At 38.0% G+C, this 22248-nt stretch overlaps 1 protein-coding gene across 22 annotated transcripts in view; it reads right to left on the reverse strand.

Moving 5' to 3' along the window:
* TCF4 (transcription factor 4) overlaps positions 1-19821 on the reverse strand; it is a 352937-nt gene extending 333116 nt beyond the window's left edge. For 4 of the 22 annotated variants that reach the window (XM_035723992.1, XM_027576853.2, XM_027576838.2 and 1 more), the window contains exons 1-3: positions 18051-18216; positions 17075-17166; positions 15271-15343 (exon numbers count right to left, since the gene is read on the reverse strand). In XM_035723992.1, the coding sequence (XP_035579885.1) occupies positions 15271-15343; positions 17075-17146 (145 nt within the window). In that variant the 5' untranslated portion in view covers positions 17147-17166; positions 18051-18216. Of the gene's footprint in view, positions 1-15270; positions 15344-15805; positions 15823-15991; positions 16775-17074; positions 17167-18050; positions 18218-18482; positions 18617-19305 lie in introns of those variants that run through there. The other 18 variants (XM_027576835.2, XM_027576831.2, XM_027576852.2 and 15 more) reach the window with 15 other exon arrangements.
* Positions 19822-22248: the final 2427 nt, after the last annotated feature.

The raw sequence follows: 22248 nt of genomic DNA on the forward strand, positions 1-22248 counted from the left end.
TAATCAATTTAAAACTTTATATGAAATGGAAAAAAATGATATACATCATATATATAATTTTCTTCACATATATAATTTTAGAACTATCTGAAAAAGAAAGTAATATTCTCATTCTCAATACTTTTTACTTAAAAATTATATCAGTGGTTAAAATCTCACATCAGGTTCAGATAGTTGGTTATACAGATAAGTTCTACCGCATTTCAAGGAAGAGATGATTTCAACCTTATACAGACACTTCTAGAGAAGACAGAATGGAAATATTCCCCTAATCATTTTACAGGTCAATATAAACTTGTAACAGAAACTAGGACAGTAAGAGAAGAAATATTATATACCAATCTTAGTTATAAGATGTCACTCATAACATAAACAGATTAAAGGGCATTTAAAAATAATAATTTAAATATGTAGAAAAAGTGTATGATAAAACTCAATACCATTCATGATAAAACTCTTATCAGAATATGTATAGATGAATATGTATGTATGTATGTATGTTTTTCCTTAAAAAACATCTACCATCATCAATGTCAACAGGGAAAATCAGGAAAAAGACAAGGATATCCACTATTGCTGTTTCTACTTAACAATATACTTGAGGTCCTAGACAGCTCAGTAAGACAAGAAAAGAGGAGGGGGGGAAAAACAACCAAATATAGAGGTTTCAAAGGAAAAACAACAGAAGTGTCATTATCCGCACATGATATGACTACCTATAAGGTAAACTCTAAAGAAAAGACAAAGACGTTTTTAGAATTAATAAGAGAGTCAGCAACATAGCTGAATATAAAAATCAATATACAAAAATCAACTGCATTTATATATACCAGCAACAAACAATTTGAACATTTAATTTTAAAAAATCATTAAAAATAATAACAAAAAATAACGTATCTAAGAATTAATCATGAAAAGACATGCAAAACCTCATGGAGAAAATTCTAAAACCTTATTTTGTGATACCAAACAAGACCTAAAGAAATGAAGAGATGCGTAAGTGGAGAAAATCTTGTTAAAAATATATTAATGCTCTCCAAGTTGATCATTAGTTTCCATGTAACTTCAATAAAATCCCTAAAAGGCTTATGAAAGACCTTGATAAGCTTATTTTTAAAATGCTATGGAAGAACATAAGCCCCCAATAGCCAAAAGTAAAATGTGTACATGTGTGACAAAAGAAGGAAGAAGGACTTTACCTATCAGATACCAAAATGTAGTATAAAACTTATGATAATTTGGTACTGAGGCAAGGGTAGACAAACTGACCAATAGATGAAAATAAAGGACTCAGAAGGAAGACCCTTACAAATGTAGAAACTTAAAATATTACAGAAGTGGCATTGTGGATGCCTTGGGAAAGGAGGAACTTTTCGATAAATGATTCTAGAACGAATGGCTATCAAGACATTTATGGAAATGGTAAAATTGGGTCCATACTTCCCACTCTACAAAATCAACCCCAACTATATTAAAAACTTAAAGGCCAAAGTCAAAACTGTGAAAGCCTTTTCAGAAATATAAGGGAATATCTTTATGACCTTGGAGTAGATACGAACTTTCCAACCACAACAAAAAACATGAAAAGGCACAGGAAAAAAATAATATGAATACATTAAATTTATGGCTTTCTGTATAGGTCATAACATAAGGGAAAGTCTTTGCAGCATGTATGACTGAGAATAATTATTATCCAAAAATGTATTAAGAACACCTACAAATAAATAGGAAAAAAACAACTCAATAAAAAAAATTGAGGGTAGGGGTAAGAACGCAGGGGAGAACAAATACAAGTTATAAATAAATACATACATATAAGATGTTTAACCTCATTAATTATCAGGGAAATGCAAATTAAGACCACAGTGAGATACATTTTACATCTTATACTGACTAGATTGATACAAATTAAGACATTTGATAACACCAAGGTGGACATATGCATCAATAGTGATCTTTTAAGCTGCTAGAAAGCGTGTAAATTGGTAACAAACTTTGGAAAACAATTTGGCACTATCTTGTCATTTTGAAGATTTGCATAACTCTACAACCCAACAACACAGATATCTACCCTACAGATACCAAAAAACAAGATCAAGAGTGCATCAAGAGATGTTCAGTAAAGTGTGTAGTTCCAAAAAATGGGAATCAATCCAAAGGTTCATTAACTTAATCACTAACTAGAAAGTGCGTAAGTAAATTGAGGCATATTCACCAGCAGTGAAATGAACCAATGCTACATAGAACAACATGGACAAATCTTCAACACATAATACCAACTGAAAAAAGTAACACAAGACAGTGTAAGAATGTTACCATTTTTATACTCCTCTATCAAGTAAAACCAAACACCTTATTATTTAGAAATGCATACACATGTCATAAAACTACTTTTTAAAAAAAAGAGAATATTTACCTCTGTGAGAGAGGCAGGGGGATGTGGATAAGAAAGGAACCCACAAGGAAAGGCAAATGTTCTGATTCTTACATTGAGTGGTGGGTCTAGGGGTCTTCATTTCATCACAAAACTTCATAATTTATATATGCTACATGCATTATTTTGTAGGTGTCAAGCATTATAAGATACAATATGTTTTGAAATGTTTGGTTGGTGTTAGACTTAAAATAAAACGGGGATGGGTAGAGAGGATTCTGAAGTAGTCAGTGTAGACAACAACTGACAAAACTTCTTGCTGTGTAGGAGGGCAAGAAAGAGGGCGGTGTTCAGAAGGGAATGTGAATGAGAACGAGAGTTTTTGCTTGGTTTGTTACATTTTTGTTTTATTTTTAATTATGAAATATTTCAAGCATTGAGTTGTTAACCATAATATTCTACCATTTTTTTCCAAAAAATAAAGCACTGCAGATACTGTGAAAGCAATCTGCATGCCCTCCCCAACCCAAAAGGAAAGCAATTATATTTCATCTTACTTTTTAACTGAGAATTGCTCATGCATGCCTAGATGCTGAAGGAATTCTCCAGGGGGTAGCAACAACACGTGAGTGCTGTCCATTTACATCAACATTACCCTACCAACTCAACAAGCAGCAAGGCACACGCTCTAAGGAGTTATCCACCTGGTGCAGACGGGTCCATGACTCTCTCCTTTCAGCACCCTTCTGAGAAAGAAGGCACAGAGCTCTAGGATCACGGGGCCAAGTATTACCAACTGCCATTGAAGTCAGGATCCAACCCATACTCACAGCATTACCCTAATACTCTAACTAGCTGGCTTAAGCAAAGATGGAAGGAAGGAAGGAAGGAAGGAAGGAAGGAAGGAAGGAAGGAAGGAAGGAAGGAAAGGATGGAGGGAGGGAGGGAGGGAAGACAGGCTATTTTTTTCTTCAACTTTAACAGTAAATATAACAAAAGAATGGTGGTATTTTTGCTAACTAAAATGGACTAACAAATATACTGGTTTGCCAGGTGACTCCCAATAGGAAACAGTAAGATTAGTGAGAAAATGGAGGGACGGGGGCAGAGAAAGAATGAGGTGGTCAGAGTAAACGTGGGAGGCCCTCATTAGAAAAGATGGAGGAGGACTCTTTCCTGGGACTTGTAAAAGCAGGAAACTTCATTCTGTTGCTAATCAAAAGTGAACTGATGATTTTCTCCCAAGGGCCACCTCAGAAAAAATACAATCAAATAATAGTGTTTCAATCTCAGACACAGTATCATATAAATCAAACCCCCCTTCTAATGTTTACCAGCAAAGACACTCCACAACATCTCACACATGTGCTACTTGATGCCTGACTTCAGGCTTTCAAGGAATTCCACAGCCAACCCATCATAATGTTGACTGGTAATAAGGACAGAAGCTACAGGAAGCCTAAACAGTGCATAATTACTGACAACCACTGAATAAGAAAGAAGAGTCCTTTTGCCTGGTTCTTCCGCTCCCACCTCTGCACCCTCTCTCAAGAGAACTGCAAAATCAATCTACCACTTGCCTCAGAAAATAAAAAGCACTTCTATGGTACTTGGTTCCTAAAAAAGCAGGGATATCACAGGGCAGTTGAATTAGGTCTCACAGGTCCTTTTAGGAGGTACAATAGATTTTCAAGTATTAAAGTTATAGAAAGTTTCACCAAAAAAGAGCAAGTGTCCAAGTATAAGTGCTCCCTCCCCAATGGGCTAAAGTTATAGATATCAAATAAAGTCTACAGTCAATTCTCTGAACTGCACCACCCAAGCTGTAGGACCAGCAGCACCATCTCTCATCTGGATTTCTGAAGCCTCACAACTGCTTCAGGCCACGCACACCAACTACCCTCGAGATCTGTGTTCTAGGCTGCAGCCAAAGTGTTCCCAGGCACAAATCTGATGGGCAGCACACTGCAAAGGCACCCTGTTGCTCAGCCTGGCAAGGTCTGGCCCCTATACTCTCCCCAGCCTTGTTCAGGCCATGCTCTAGCCCACCCCAACCACCATGCCCAGCTCTCTACCCTGCCAACTTCGCCACTGCACTACCCCTCCATCCCTCAGACCTCAGTTCAGGTGTGCCGCCTCAGGGAAGCTTCTCCCGACTCCTCAGCTTGGTCAAATATCACTATGGCAAACTTGCCCAATGCTCAAATGTAGAACTTGATATTTCTTTGGTTGATTATTCAAGTGAATGTCTGTCTCCCACATTTAGGCAATGTAGGAACAGATCTATCTCGCTCACCATTTTATTTCCAGCACTCAGCATGGTAGCTGACACATGGTAGATGCTCAACAAATAATTATTTAATTTTAAAACTAAATGAATAACTTTACTGCACATAAATTGTAAGACTAAATATTAAAAAATTCAAGCATGAAAATAAAAAAGACAATCAGGCATATCTAGTGCCCTTGAAATAAATGAGCATTATCTATAAATCCGAAATTCTCATTTCTGCTCAAAAAGGACAAATGGAATGTAATTATCATTGCCTCCCAAAGAATCCCTGGTACTAAATTTGAAAGTACATTCATAACAATACTCTCCCAGGTCCAATTTCCCTAATCATTGGAACCCATTCTCCTTTCTTTATACTCACGTAGAGTACACTTGTACACAAATTCCAGTATTTCTATGCTGCAGTTAGAAACGTGAAGTCTGCACTTAGTTATTTTTTAAAGTATCTTTTCAAGAAGTCTAATTCTGTATGTCAACACCACTTATTTTTAAAGTCCTTTCTTATCAAATTGGTATAGAAATTCCACCTCACAACAGCAATGTCATGCTTGCTCTAATTGCAATGCTAACATTGAGATTCGTTCTTCTTTACAGCACCACAGAGTCTAGCTCTGTAATTTGTCTTGGTTCTCCAAAACATTTACTGAATTAATGAATGAATGAGTAAACAAAAGCTAATAATTCTTAATAATTCTATTGTTATTCCAGTAAAATACATTCACACTGAAAAAAAATTATATTCATTCATCCCTTTCACTTTCCCAAGCTCTCAAAATTCTTTACACAATCAGCCCTTATAAACGATAATGGAATTTTTTAAGTCAAATCAGTTAAAGTAATTGTAGAATACTTCTCACCTTATCCAATGCTACCAAAATTACTAAGGATGAAAGTGGGACAGTGCAAATGCACATCCCATGTATGAGAAATAATTCTACATAGGCTGAAGAGATAAATTGAATAAGAGGTTAGGAAAATCAGGGGAAAATATGGTGTCAAAAGAAAATTAACCTTGTGGCTAAAGGTAATCAGACGAAGAATCACAGTGCCCACAAGAGTAGAAAGACATTCAGTGGTTTGGGATACCAGTTAGTAGATAATGATGTTCAAGAAGGCACACAACAAAGAATGATTATTCAAACGAGGATTGAAACTGATATTGTTGGTCTTTGCTTTCAAAACTACAAAACTGGGTTATGTATGAAATTTTTTAGTCAGTCTTGAAATATTATTACCACCTGATGACCAAAACGTTTCCTCTCTGAGTTTAAAGTTAGAGCATTTCAAAATAGTTTTACTATGAATCCCTTATTTTTGAAAGTAAAAGAAAAGTTTTGGGGATACATAGGTTCACAACTGACATTCCTTGAAAAAGGATCCGGAATATTCTCTTGTTTCTACAATGTAGCAAATACAATCATGCATTAATAAGTTCTTCCTAAGCCTATTTCAACCATCACTTGAATGTTTGGTTCCTTGTGGAAACTGAAAACATGTGTTACACACTGAAATACTTGGATGTCACAGAGAAAAAGACAACTTCAATCTGAACTCATCAATACTTAAGGAGAGGATGGTATTTCTATTTTTTTCCTATTTGTGACATAATTATGATAGATTTTAACCAAAGGTGTATCTGGCCACTCCATGATGTTTTTACAAACACTATATAAGGTTTGGCTAGGATCACAATATCCTTGAGAATGTTTTTAAAATGCATTTCTGAATGTATAATATGGCAATAATAACTATCACAGTTCCCTGCTAGCTTTTGAACCAAAAAATGTGGCACTGGTGATGGTGATGATAATAATAAAAATTATAATGATGAGTTCTTGCTGTCTGAAAGTATCATTAAGTGTGGTATAAAACCCCTACTAAAGTTCACTGGAAAGTTTCAAAGTATTTTTTTCAACTTTAAGATGTAGGCTTTGAGGTTCTATCGCTTTGTCAATATGAAGCAGCTATTGAGCAGCAAACAGTGCAAAAGGATCAAGGTTTCCGGAATTCAGTTAAATAAATCATTTTCTCCACAACAGCTATCATTTAGGCTCAAGAAAATGTCCATTGCTGAATGATGTAACAGGAAGAGTCTGGACCTGAGAACATAAAAACTGTGATTTCCATCCTGACTCTACCATTAAAAACATACTTTTGGAAGAAACTGGATTATAATCATTAATACCCCCAAGGAAATCCTAAAAGCAGGAAAGGGAAAAAAAAGCCTTCCAAAGTAGGGACACTGCAGGGGGAATTCCTTGCAGGGGTCCAGACCAGAGCTGACTCCACAGCAGAGCTGAAGAGCTTCTCTTTCTGGAGATCTCTGCAATAGCTTCCTCTGTGCCTGCTTCACATGAGATCTTGACACAAAATGCTCAGTCCCGATGTCCCCATGTGTCAAAATGCTTCTCCTCCCCTTTAAGGATTGGAGTTGATTTGTCCATGAAGCCTTCATTATTCATTTCCCTCCAAAATAAATCATTTCTATTTGTCTAAACTCTCACAACATAAATGGCACTCATCTTTTGGACACTGAATATTAATCATGTATGTGGTTTTCTATCCTTTCCTTTCAGAATCTATGCCCTCTCAGGGCAGGACCTATCTCCCATAAGTCCCTCTCTTTCCTATAATTGCTAACACAGGGATTTGAACATAGCATGTACTAAAAATATCTATTAGATGAACCATCAATAAGAATTATGATAGGCCGATAAGTAGCTAGATAGAAACAACATTCTATCTCTACTGCCAACACAAAACCTGAGGGGTAAAACAGAAGCTATGCTGCAAGTCTCCAGATAGTGAAAGAAATAAATATACCTTTCTAAACCATACATTATCAATTTTTACTTATCATAAATGGATATAAAAGTAATCACTGACAAGGTACACCAATTTGCATGTTTACATGTCTTTCTCTTCAGCATTTCACACAGCATGAAACAGTCGTGTCCAGAGCTATTATTTCAATATCCTCTTTTCTATAAGCTAGGTCTTTTCCTAGTTTAACAGTCCCTAAATATCTTGTATTTAAGTCTTGGCTTGGGAAATTTGAGATTAAAAACCTTCCATTTGGATGCTCTGCCATTCAGCCAAGTACCTCAAAAGGGAATGTTTAAATTAATGGAAGATTAAAGCAAGGAAGAACATTCTAAAAGGTATTCTGTAATGGGGCTTTGTCACCACCTTCTCTGTTTTATTGGGAAAACAGTCTTTTCCCAGGGGGCTGAAAGTTTATATGCCAAACATCAGTCTAGTTTAACTATTTAAAGTTAAAAATGTCAGAGAAAAAAAGTTTGTAATGGAAATGCTGACATGCCATGAAGTAAGGAGGCATAAGCAGGTGCTCCTGTAACCCAGGGTCATAATTCAATCAAGCTGTATTTTGACGTCATCTGTTACAGAAAAAAGCCAAATGGTTTATGAACAGCACCAGAACCCCCGAGATTAAATTACAGCCCTGATATTTAATCATGGGTCTTACTTTGTTATTTTTAATAACACAATACATTTTAACAGTTATTCGTCAACTGCCTTAGCCAAATTGGAACACGTGATGACAAGTGAGCCGGATTATGATGTCCATCTCTCATAATCTAAATTTTTATTATTTTTTTTTCAGAAATGGTAGATTATACACGTTTTCCTCTTCTTAAGAAACATACAGTTGGTACCAACGGATTGAGTCCAAACCTTAATTAAAAGCAGCATGGGTTCCCTCACCAGCGGGTCAGGACATCTGTATTTGTGTCCTATTATAGCCAATAACCAACTGTATGATTTGGGTAAAAGACATTTAATCTTCCCAAACCTTGGCTCTTTACCTAAAAAATAACAGAGCAACTCTAAAGTCTCTTATAAATATAAATTTCTATAAATTAGCTATTTTAAAATCAATATTGTGCAATTCCTTTGAGATTCCCTGAGGATCTAAATGCAAAAATTTTATAGCTGAAAAGTTGATGAATTTTTAATTCAATTAAAATGACTCCGGTCAAAGAGGCATTTTAGTACATGAGAATTTGTAAGCTAAAATTTTTAGAGGCAATCAGCAAATGAAACAGGTTCTTTAAAAAGTAATGTACAAATACTGCTGAACATGTGAAGAGTTGTTTGCAAAACAAATCAATACGGGCACATCCAACAATGGATTGCAGTTAATAAACTACATATAGTAATTACCACCAATGGCAGTCTAGAAAGTCATTCATTAAATGTTAATTGTCACACAAAAGTACAAAGGCATCCATTTGAACAATCTTGTGGCTGCACCTTTAAATAAAATACTTTCTTACGGTCCTGAAATTCATCCATATTAAATGATTTTAAACACACCTGGCTATTTGATATGCTGATTAACTGGGCCTTTATTTATTTTGGAAATGAAAGTAAACATGACAGCCTTTTTCAACACTTTTGCTATTCCTATGAGTCGGACACTAAAAAAATAGTACATATATTGCTTATAACAAAGCGTCAACCATTCTTCTCTAAAGATTAGATGAGTACCTCTCAAACGTCTCTCTCATAAGCATTAAGAGGCATGTGGTTCAAAAGTATCCACCTAAAACTCATGTGCAAACTCACCGTTGAGTCTAAATGGGCTCACAGATTTAGAAAATGGATAACCCAAGTGTAAGTTTATAAATGTGGTGGTCAATTTTGAAAATGTCATTCAGAGTAATAAGAAACCATTGACATAAATAACCTTTAAAAAAACACAACCCTATGATGTGCTTTACCTTCTCTAATACTTTGTGCTATCTAACTTGGACTAACACCTGATCATAAAATATAGCTCATAAAATAAAAAAATAAGAAAGGGGGGGATTTTTTCTGTTCCTACATAACTTCATTTTGATGCTGTTTCTATGCAAGATCTGACTTACTCAACATATAGATTTATATTCTAAAGGTTTGGCCAAGAACATTCTGGTTCAAGACTTGTAAACTGAAGAACATTTCAAAACACACCATGTTCCTTATTAGGCAACTTGAGATCTGTTATCTTGGCTGATGGGAACAGATCTAAATAGCATCATAATACTAAACGTTGAAAATCACAGGCCTGGGGCCACCAGGACTCAACTCTACGCCTTGGACGAGGTTGCAAACTTCCAATATAAAATGTAGTTTACCATTAGGAGTAAATGTTTGATCTGTAAAGCTTACAAAATTACTTTGTTTATCATAGCAGATGAAAGCAAAAAGGAATAATTTTAAGCTCAAAACAAAACTGTTTATATGACAGTCTTTACTGCTCCATGATTCTAAGCATTTAAGACAGATTCGAGCAATTAACAGCATAAACTTTCATTACATAGTTCTATTATATATGTTTATGTGACTTAGCTGTTCATCTGTTATTTAAGTGATTTTCTCATTACAATAGTAGGGTAAAGATAATTTGCTGATGCTGTCAAAAATGTTAAGCATTTCTGTCTCAACAGATCTTGGATCCCCACGCTTGTTTAATGCATTTTATTTACTTAAGTCAGTGTCAAATAGAGTACTGTTTCTTCCTTCTGAATTTAGAAAACGTAACATTTTAAGCACATGTCTGGTAATAGACACATCAAAACTTCAAAACTGCTTATTTTAGTGATGCAGATGGAGTTTAGGATTATTTTTCTTGAATATTAAGTTTCAAAGATCTAACAATGAACTGCAAAGCTTTTTTTTACAGTGAAAAATAGTAAATATTTTTTTAGATAGTTACAGAGCAGGCTCGGTTACCTCAACTCTTGGTTTGATGAGGTACATAAAAATAACTGAAAACTAAGTATTTTCGTGGGCACCCATGCAGACTGTCTATTCACAACAGAATGAAAGCACAACTTTCAAAAGATCTACTATATTCTCCTCATAATAATAATAATAATGATAACAGAGAGACAGACTAAGTTACATTGCAATCCAACATAAATTAGAAAGCCAGCTTATCTGTATACTAAGGCAGGAAAAATATCATGGTTTATATCATTATCTTAAATATGTTTTTAATAAGTGCTTATCTACTCTAAAGATCAGGAATAATATTATATGCCAAGCCTCAATAACATATTCTTATATCTACATAATCTTGAAAAATAATCTATATCAGACTATGTGTGCAGCGTGAAAAGGACACTGAGTTAGGCAGACCTGGTTTTAAAGCCTAATTTATTACTGGCTGCCCTTAAGAGCATGTCATTCAACATCTCTGAATCTCAGTTTCCTCATCTATGAATTGAGCATGGTAATCCTTGCATCTCGTGGTTCTTGTGAGGATTCAAAAAATACAATAAATATAAGGTGCACAGTGCGCCACTTGACATATTAAGAAGCACTTATATTTTGTCAGTGTCATGCCCATCCATACCCTATTACTCAATCTAGTATCTTGCAAATGGTCAAAGGGGAGGTCAGATAAAAGAGAATGATCAATAATCCAAAACACAGTTCTAAACCTTAAAAAGCATTCAAAGGGCACATGCAGAAGAAGTATCAGCACACACATCCTATACCCTATTATGCAACACAAATTATAGGAAAACATAGTAGTGAAACCAGAGTCATTCCCATAAAGGCTGTGCAGAGCCATAAAGAATTAGCAAATCAAAACTTGTTTTTTAGAATAGCAAATAAAGGCACAGGTTAGAACCTCAGTTTTCTTTTGCTGTACAAGGAAGGCACTGGGCAGTCTACTCCTAAGGGGTTGCTATCCCCATAATTCTATGATTCTAATATAATGGGTTTAATGCCACTTGACTTATTTTTAAACCTATTAAATTACTCTGCTCCTTACAAAAAAAGCCATACCACCATTGTGAATTGTACTACAATAGTAAGGCTGTTTGAAAACACACACATACATACAAATACACACACATACACAATTAAATGATTCTACTCAACAAATGCCTTTAAGGAGAGATCAATTTTTTTTTCACAACTGTTACGGATAGAAATTAATTCAGGATGCTGACCATTTGAATTTTCTCTGTGATACAAAAAGCACCCATTGGATCAATTTTTTTTCTCCCTGAATTTACAAAATTGATGTGTCATTTTGGTGTTATGTGGATAAAGGTTAACTAACCTGTATGAACAACAAAAAATGTTTCTCCTCTTCCAAAAATGACCACGACAGGGATGTGGTGCATTTTACTGCTGCTCTTAATTGTTCAAACACCCATTCATTTGGCAATCTTTAACAAACACTGAACACCTAAGTAAAACTAAACAGTTACAGGGGAAAAAAGCTCAACTTTTAAACTAAGAGAGGAAGATGTAGTATCCATCACAGACCAACTGTAAATACATGTAACAGATGTGACCAGGGCTGTTCTTGAGTATAGATCATTTTAGTGGCCCAACTCGAAAACTACTTTTTAAAAAGATGCCAAAGCTAGTATGTTTCTCTTTTGCTCATAAAACACTCAAAGGTAACCAAATAAACTGTATTTTTGTTACAATAGAAAATTAACCCCCATTCATCAATAAATTATAGACTGTAGGTGCATTTTTTTTCTTTTGGTGACTTTGCCACCCTACTTTTTAACAAGAATAATTTTCCAATCATCCAGGCATGTGTACGCTTTTAGTTTGTTTTAAGATCAATGATATAACGGTTATTAAATCCCTTTGTATAAGTTACCATATAGGTTACAACTATTTCTTAAAAATAATTCCAGAGCCCACCAATTCATTCTGTTAAGGTCATCGAAGCTCTGAACCATCATGGCTGAATTGTTTTAGTGCTCTCTGCTGAACACCTGCAAACATCAAACAAAAACTGCTGGTCCTTTCCTGGGTTGACAAAAGCCTTTCATGTGAAAAATGCTCCCTGGGAATGTCAGGCTGTAGCTCAGGTTACATTCCATTCTCCCTAGCAGCCTCACCATTTCTTAAGGTGGTAGGAAAAACCATGTTTGTGAAATGAAAGATTAAAGGGAATATGGCCACACTTTATTTTCATTCCCACATTGCAAATCACGATGGAGCATCCTATATTAATCGATTCAAAGGCTGTTGGGAACTTTAAGCATGAAATATCACCATGCCTCACTTTGAAGAAATATGGCTGGTTTTGCAAATATGAATAGTTTACTTACTTATACTTTGGGTCTTTTTCTCTTAGACCCAAGTTTCAAAGCTACCCATGAAAGGGACATTTGAGCCCACTCAAGACAATGGATATTAACCTTTAGTAAATTTAGAAAATTATTTCTCTGTCCAAAGTTTCCTAGCTCATCCTTCCAGTTAAAGGACAAAGTGTAGGTTTCCTGATTTTTCTATTTGATATTTTTTAAAAGAGATTTATCTTTGTTGTAGAATGGAAATATAAGCCATTTTTTCACTAATAGCCCTGTGTTCAAATATGTCTTGAATAGATGAGAAAAACCAACACTACAATCTGTACTCCATATATTACAGTCACCATCATACTGCATTGGATGAATACCCTGCATTTTCAATCCAGCTGCCAGAACAAAATAGCCACTACTCTTTTTTACCTTTACAAGTAAACATTTGGGCCTGAAAACTGCAACTGTGGTACACTGTAACTTAAAGTTCAACACCTTAAAATAATCACAGCATCTTCATTAGAAATATCATAACACGTAGTACTAAGGATGAAGTCTCTTCTAGGATTATGCATGTGTATGTGTGCGCGCGCGCATGCATGCTTGTGTGTGTGTGTATTTGTCTTAAGAAATGTGTCAGTTCAATATATAATCACTTACTAAAATGCATTAATACATATTCATACTTATCCAGCCTGTACTCTCTGTAAACACTTAAACATCGTAGCAAGGACTTTATTTAAATGTGAACACAGAAAAGGGACCAGATGCACAGTTGTCTTTTTAAATGTAACAAAATTTCATGCTTCTAAATCACTTTACTTTATTAAACCATACCTAAACTGATACACTTAAGTTATTCCAAATGTGTCAGTTTTCACAGAGTGCAAAAGAGTTTTTTGCACTTTGAAAGCAGTCTATCTCTGGGCCTTTCTGACATAATCTACTTTTAGATTTAAGCTGAATACACATTTTCTTAAGTAAAATCATGAAGAAAATTACTGTCAGAGATAAAGTTAGTTACTGTTTTGATACTGCCTAACATGAAAAATTAATTTGTCCACAAGAGATACTTGTACTGATCTTCACTTCAAAGTTGTATAGAGAATACAACACCAAAATTCGGAAGATATAACACTAAGACAACAAAAAAAATGTTAAGTCCCTAAATGGAAAATATAACAGGGTCTAGGACAGCAAAACACACATATATGGTCAATAGTACTTTTAATCAAAGTGGACCCCAGAATTTAAAAGATAAAATAGATCTATAGGAGGCATCTTATATTCTCTAATATTATAAATCTTATTACAGAGATTTAAGTTAGTCTTATGGGGGCCAGAAGAAGGAGAAGTAACTTATTTGGAAACGAGCAACTTTTAAAAGCCACTGATTTTATAGAAGCATACCAATTATACAAATCACAAAGGTGAACAGATTTCTTTCATTGCCAAAGCATCAAATGAAAATTAAGAGATGTGAAATTATATTCAATAGTTAACAGAAAATTCCACTGGCATCTCACAGCTAAAAGATGTCAACATTTACCAGTCTGACTTAAGAATGGTATTCTGTCTAATGTACTGTTATTTACCACTGCCAGAACTCCCAAAATCCTACAGCTGCTTAAAAAGCCTAAATGGATTTAAGCCTTAAACCTAAAGGATAGCAGGTAACCATGTATGCCTCCTTCCCATATGAAATTCACTGGACCAAAAAAAAAAAAAACCCACCATTTTAAGTGAATATCATATTTTCAGTTTTCACTTTAATAAGAGACCTTCAGGGAGTCCCCTATTAAAACTCCTCTTTAGATGCCAGATAATCACTGCGCACACAGATTCCTTTGTGAATAGCGCTAACGTCTTTTTTTAAGCATCACCCAAAGACCTTTCATTTATAAAATGCAAAAGTCCTTCCAAATTTGCAACTTTAAATATAGCAAAAATTCATTGCACAAGGAAATGCTTAGGGGAAAAAATAGCTAAAGCACCAAAAAGAATATTTTAAAGATAAATGAATTCATATTTTGCTCTTAGAGAGCAAGAGGCTTTCTATTTACAGCTATGGTTTACAATGCAGCATTCATCTGCAAAGTTAAGTGCTCACTTCTTTAACAGGGTTAATTACACATAATACCTAATAATTAATATTATTTATAAGGGATTTTCCCTTTTTTTGAAAGTTAGATTTTTCCCTCTATTTTCAAATAGGGAAATAAATTCATTTGCCCCATGTCAACACTGGCCTTATCTTCACGTGTTTGAAAACTGCATTAGAAAATTGGTTTTAAATTAAGTAATGGAATTCTGAGACAGTTTCCTTGATTGATAAAAAGGCCTAATTTTAATTTTGCAAAAGATAACATTTTATGTAAGTTATTCTACTGATGGCTAATGAAATAACCATATCATTACAAGCTAAAATTTCAATGACTTTTTCAGAACACTTCAACAGAGCCAAAAATACACAACGAGTGAATAAACAGCTAAGAACGTTTAACTACACGCTAAGAAAAGAATTTACATACTTGAGCCAGTAAAATGTCCACTCGCCAAAGAAGTTGGTCCATTTTTCCCACTGCTCACAGGAGGTGAAAACATCTAAAAGAAACAAAGAAATATTATTGTCAAAAAGAAGACATTTGTGCCTTCAGAGTTTGTCAAAGATCTTTCATACTCTTACCAAATAGCTTAAGAGTTTATGCTAAGGGTTCATTTGAGTAAAATACATCACCATCCAACTTAAAACTAAAACAAGCATAACATTACCAGTCACCCCCCCCCCCCCCTTTACCACTCTGTCCTTTCTTTTTCCTCAGGTTCCTTCGATTGCCAGCACTAGGCAAGACTGCTACACTTTAAACAAACACAGTCCCCATACTGTTATCGGGATTCAAGCAGGAGGGCAGCGGCCTCTCTAGAAAACACTAGTTTTACAAAGGAGAAGAACAAAGTTGTTTGTTTTATATTGAAAACCTTGGCCATAAACGTGGCAATGTCCATTTCCATCCCGTATAGGATTTGCCTGTCATATGTGAACCCAAATAAATAGAAAAGTGCCACCTGCACTAAATTCTCATTTCGCCTCTAACATGAGAGCAATTTGTAGCAAGACTCTCTCTCTCTCTCTCTCTCACTCTCTCACACTCTCTCTCTCTCTCTCTCTCTCAGTCTCTCTCTCTCTCCAGCATTTATTTCGACCCTAATTGGTTTCCCTCTTCTTCGACGTATCTAGTGGATAATGCGCACCTTCCCTGAGTCAGAGCCTGCAAAAAGCAAAGGAACGAATGGAGAAAGTGCAGCAAGCAGAAAGGGGGCTACAGAGCTGCCTAGGGCTACGTTTCCTGGCAAAACTTCCGAAAGCCATTTCTCCAGAAGGTCCAGAAGAGCAGCAGCGGCAGCGGCGGCGGGGGGCGGCGGCGGCGGCGGCGGCGGCGGCGGCAGCGGCAGCACCAGCACCAGCACCAGCAGCACCAGCAGCACCAGCAGCAGCGGCGGCGGCGGCAGCAACATCAAAGAGCCCCACTTAGAAGGCGGTTTGGATTTTATTTGTGTGTTTTGTGGATTCTTTTTATTTTGTTTTGCAAATGCATCTTACACCAAACTCATCTGGCATTAAAAAGGAATTAATTCCCCTGACAGGTCTGGGACTTGGTTTGCGGAAAGGGGGAGGCAAAGGGATGGAGAGGGACCAACTACAAGCCGTAAAACTCCACAAGTGTGTAAGTTTTGCTTTGTGCTGCTCTCACGACTGTGACATTTACCAAGACAGTCTAAAGGATTCTAGAGACTGTCTGATGCTCAGCACACGTATACGAGTTCTCAGAATCCTAGGAAAAGATGGAACTAAGAGGACTACAGGTCCTACGAACCCAAAGCATCATCAATTTAAAACTTTAAGAGACAACTGGGTCTCCTATTTTCTCTTTTCCATTTCCAGAAAAAAATAAAATAATAAAATAAAATAAAACGAGTAGTGCACAAAGTATGAGTACTCTCGTGTTCAGATAAGGCCAAGTTTTAGGGTTGTCTGTTTGTCCTTTCATTTGGGGTGAGATTCCATTATTTTGGAGGTCCGGTGGGTAGGGAATTCAAGGCAAGCAATTACACTCTGGGGAAGGAAAAAAAAAAAAGCCTGAATCGTCCATCACACCCAAAAATTGTAGTTAAAAACTTATCAAAAAGACCTTCATGTTTGCCAAGGATTCAGCCAATTAAAAATTATTCCTGTCCTTTAGACTACTATTGGTTTCTAGCTGAAGTGTTTGGGCTTTTTGTTTTGTTTTGTTTTGTTTTTCACAGCTGTTGTTAGTTTCCACCGTTCTTTCTTACCGCACTGAAATCCAGTAAATCACTCAGCTCTTTGTCCGTCCCTAAGGCAGCCATTCGCTGTTGGTGATGCATTTTAGCAAAATCACACAAACCTAGAAACATGGAAATAACCGCAATCAGAAAATCCAGTCCCAATCCTTGGAGAAAACACAATCGGATTTTTGGAGACTGGGGGGGTTGGGGGTGGGGATGTGGGGGCGGGCGGGATTAAGGTGGAAAGGAGGGAGGGATGGGAGAGTTTGTTGGTTTTTTTTTTTTTAAGATGGAATAGGCAGCAATAGCAAAAAAAAAAAAAGCGATATTGATATTGTATTTCCAAAGAGACGATCAAAACTGGTAACATCCACTATAAAACCAAATCCGGGAAGGAAAAAAAAAAAAGCCGCTCTTCAGCGCATCATTTTATGCAACAGGAGGTAGAGAAATGAATGGATCACAGAGAAAAGAGAAACTACTCAGAACGATCCGGTCTCAACTTTCCCCCCACCCTCCACCCCACCCCCCTCACACACACTCACACACTCACACACACGCACACACACTCACACACACCACTCCACTCTGCATTTCAAAGTAGCTATAAAGAAATTAAAGATGAGCGTCTCTGGAGTGAAAACACGTCCAAAGGGGGAGGGGTGACAGGGTCGGCGAAAGGGGGGAGCAGAGTGGAGGGTCGGGTCCTGTAATTGTCCAGCACCCTAATTTGTGAAAGAAAGGGTTGTAAAAATTAAAGTCAGGCCCTTGGCAAAGTCATCGGTCCCTCCAAGTGGCATTGCTGGGGAGGGGGGGCGGGGGGGTAGAGATGAGGGGGAGGGAAGAGGCGCGGGAGGGGAAGGGGTGTCTCTTCTGGGAGCGCCGGGAGCCGGGAGCCGGCGGCTCCGGAGGCGCGGAGCCGCGTGCGGAGCCGCCGAGCCCCAGCCAGCCCCGCGCCACCCGGCGCATCAGCCCGCCGAGCCCCGCCGGCGCCGGTACCTACCGCCCGCGCGCGAGAAGGGGCTCTCCGTGCACCGCCGGCGCCGAGGCGGCGTTCATGTCTAACCACTGCCTCCACCACCACCACCTCCTCCTCCTGCGCCCGCGCCCGCTCCTGCTCCTTCCCCGCCGCCGCCGCCGCCGCCGCCGCCGCCGCCACCGCCACTACAGATCCGCAGACACACAGCCAAGATCCCTGACTCTTAACACCAACTCTCTTCTCCGGGGAGGGGAGGGGACGAGGGAAGGGGGGAGGGGGAAACACGCCGAGGCGCACGGAATTGCAAGTTCAGCAAAGAAATGGGTGGGGGGGCTCCGGCGGGGAGACGCGGCTCACTCGGGTCGGGCTGGCTGGGATGCACCCCCCCCCCAGAAAAAAATCTCAACACCTCCCCCGCCTCGCAAAAAAAAATACAAACGAAAATTCATCGAGCACCTCATTTTCCCTCAGATCGTCAGTTACAATCTGAAGCCTGAACAGTTCAGTTTTTGCCCGTTTCATCCATCGGAGGCACTTTGAAATTTATTCGAGTTTACATCCCCTCACTTCTTTCTTTCTCTGACTCTCGTTCCCTCTCACTCACACATCCACACACAGCAAAGCAAGTTTATACTAGGCTGCAAATACACGTGATGCAAAAAGACTTTGCCAAGAGGAACAATATTTTTCTTTTCCATATATAAACCAAGCCACATTTTGCTGGGGAGATTTTCATTTCGGTAGTTTTGCATTGGGGGCGAAACCTAAATTGCATACTTTCTTTCCCCTCCCTTTTAAGTCACAGATTAGTATAGCTGCAAACTTCGCCAAAAAAAAAAAAAAGGCAATTTTTGAGGGTGGATGTTGTTTTGTTTTTACACTTGAGTTCCTAGCCACGCTAAGTCCCCGTTCGCCAGCACTATAAGTTTTGAATTCAACATTTACCATTACAGGCCTTGCATGCTCTTAAAACATACTTTTTCACATCACTTTTTAGGATTAAAATTAGGCTTCATAATTCTATCGTTTCGTAATAACAAGCGTGCTTTATCCAGTATAATCAACATACGCTATTTTAACGTGTGTTAAAATACACATTCCTGAAACCCTGTAATTGCTAGATGTGCAAGTACATACACAAAATGCATGCACACACTTTTTCCCATTGGCAATTATTTAATAGGTTGTTCCTTTTGTTTTAATAAAACATTGGGATCGACATTTTAAAAATTAAATTCAATTACAAACAGTTTACTCTGACAGCAAATTGTAACGTTACCTTAAATGGCCACAAATATGCTCACAATATTCCAAGGAAAGTGACTTTAAAAAGAAAGACAAAAATCTTCTGCAAGTACTTAGTATCTCACATGTGTATCCCCCAAAAAAGTATTTTAACTGGTACTCAGTTCTGCTCCAGGGATATCCACAGAATACAAGATTATGCACCTGGCTGTGGTTTTTGCATTTTCCACCATAAAACTGCAACAAAATTCCCTCCCCCAAAAAAGAAATCATTAAAAAAAAATCCAACAACTTTTTCTTATTGTTTATAAAAAAAATATCAATACAGGATAGTTAGAATTTTTCCTCAAACAAATCTTGTTGGTGGGTTTTTTTTTCTTCTCCTCTTATAAAGTCTTAAACTTGTTCCAAGTTTAGAGGTGTCTCATCATCATCATCCTCCTCCTCCTCATCATCATCACCATTGACTCCCCCGTGGAGTCACATTGATAATAATAGGTTTCCCTGAAAGATACATTGTAATCCATTCACATCCGGGCACTGCGGGCTTATAAAGAGAAGGCGCTGCGGCCGCGGCTGCTCCTCCAGACAATGACTGGGGAGGGGCGGGGCGGGAGCGAGTGGCCATAGAGTAGTAAACAGAGCGCCTAGAGAGGCACCCAAGATGGCGGCGCGTGCGAGCCACGCCTCCTCCGAGATCGGCGCGGGTGGCTGGGCTCCGTCTGGTGTCGCGAGTGGGGACGAACCGTAAGGGCTCCTGAGGTTGGGGCTGTTCGCAGGCCCCGTGCTCTTGCGCGCTTCTTCTTGTTCCTTTTCCATAGTCTTCCCTATTTTTTGTTTTTGTTTGTTTGTTTTACTCAGAAGTGTAGTTTCTAAATAAATTAAGGCATTATACGCCACAGATTTCCTCAGGGGAGCCAGATCCCTGGCTCACCCTGAAGGGAGGCTGGGGAGAGGCCGCGCTGGTCCCACCAACAGAAAGCCAGAGCCCGGATTCTTCCGCAGTGTGGAGCCAGTCCTCTTAGCCAGGCGTGCGCAGTGTGGGAAAAGGCCGCTGAACCGTGTTGTAGTTCCTGGGCTTGAAGAGGGATGAGGGTCCTCCTCCTCTCCACTAGCCCACCCCATCTTTTTCTAGGACCCTGGAGGAGTGAGAACTTTATAAGTCCAGGAGGTCTTCACTCGGAGAGGACTTTAGTTTATTGCGTCGTAGACTCAAATCGAGTTTGTACCATGAACCACTGCTGACCCAACTCACAGTTCCGGCCAAGCAATTACCTTCTCTAGCCAGTTTTCTGGTCTGTGACATGCAAATAATGATCAGTTTACGAATTTCATGAGTTAAAGGGATACAGATAAAGAGGGAGCCACCACAGAAGAAAACGTCCCTTTCCATCTCTTAATTCCTCGCTAAGCCAACTGAATCGCTAATCTAGTCCAAGGGTTTTAAAGGGAGATTTCTCTATTCCACCAGTATATTAGTACCCCCACAGAAGAAAAGCGAGTAATAATAATGATGGGTTAACACTTACATAGTGCGTTTACTCTGTGCCAAACACTGTTCTAAGAATTTTTCAAATGTTGCCTGCTCTAATCCTGAGAATGACTCTATAGGGTATATTTTAAATATTTTTATATTGTATATTTTATATATAGAGAATCAGAAGCAAGCCATGTTGAGTAGCTTGACCCACGGCACTTTGGTAAATGACACAAACTTGCCTAAAATTACACAACTTTATTAAGTGATAGAACCCACGTTTGAAGCCAGGCAGTCTGGGATCAGAGTCGACATTCAACCACCTTCCTATACCATCTGGCAGCAGGAACCGCCTAATCTCCATTTTCTGATGCAATTTTGTGGCAGTAACAGAGTTCAGATCAATTTTCAAGATCTTTAATTCACATGTAAGTTTTTAGAAAACAAGAATTAGGGCATTTATAGTTTGTTTCCTGTGTATTCACACATTGTGAAGATTCTTTTCTTCGATCCCCATTCCATGTTCTCATCTTAAAATAAATTTTACATGTAGACACTACACTGCATTATCACTGCATTTTCTGTGATCCTCAGAGTAAGCCTCTACAGGGCTGTACTGAGACAATGTAATAAAAAGTTCACAAACATTTGTTTAGGAGAAATATTCCACTGGTTCTACCTCTAATCAACTATGAGACCTAAGGCTTGAGGTCAATGTCTTACTGTAAAATACAGAGGCTGGACGATAATCCCTTAAGAGTCTTTCTAGTTTCTAGTTAGATTGTAAGAGTCTCCCTCTCCTGAATTTCAAGGGGAATAAACGGTCTGTCTGGAAAGAAATGATAGGATCATGTCTGAGACCTAAATGCACACAACTGATGGCTAGTACTTTTTTTTTTTTTTTTAGATTTATTGATTTGAGAGAGAGAGAGAGCAGGAGGAGAAGCAGAGGAGGAACAGAAGGAGAGAGAATCTCCAGTAGACTCCCTGCTTGGCATGGAGCCCGAGGCAGGGCTCTATCTCACAACCCTGAGATCATGACCTGAGCTTAAATCAAGACTTGGATGCTTAACTGACTGAGCCACCCAGGCGCCCCTAGCACTTTTGTTTTAACAACACCCGACAGTCTAAAAACCATGCAATCACCCTTCCTCTCTGAAATTCAGGGACAAATGTGGATTGCTTTTGTTTTTGTTTTGTTTTGTTTTCCCCCCGAACTATCAGAAGAATAGATATATCTACAAAGTTATACTTATGAAGATTAGAGACACCTTAGAAAGAAAGACTCAATAGAATTTTGTGAAACTTGGATAAAAAGGGAAGTGTAGCAGATATGATGTGGGATTCATCTACAGACTCCCTTCTTTAAAAACCTGCCCATAAATCCTGATATAGAGGTAGAACTTGGTGTGGGTACCACATGACTCCTTCCTGTCCCAGTCTCACAAGCTCTAGCTGATTGGATCACAGGAGCTAAAAGAGGAAGAGATTGACAGTAGT

Source organism: Zalophus californianus, chromosome 14, assembly GCF_009762305.2.
Source record: "Zalophus californianus isolate mZalCal1 chromosome 14, mZalCal1.pri.v2, whole genome shotgun sequence".
Taxonomy (NCBI): domain Eukaryota; kingdom Metazoa; phylum Chordata; class Mammalia; order Carnivora; family Otariidae; genus Zalophus; species Zalophus californianus.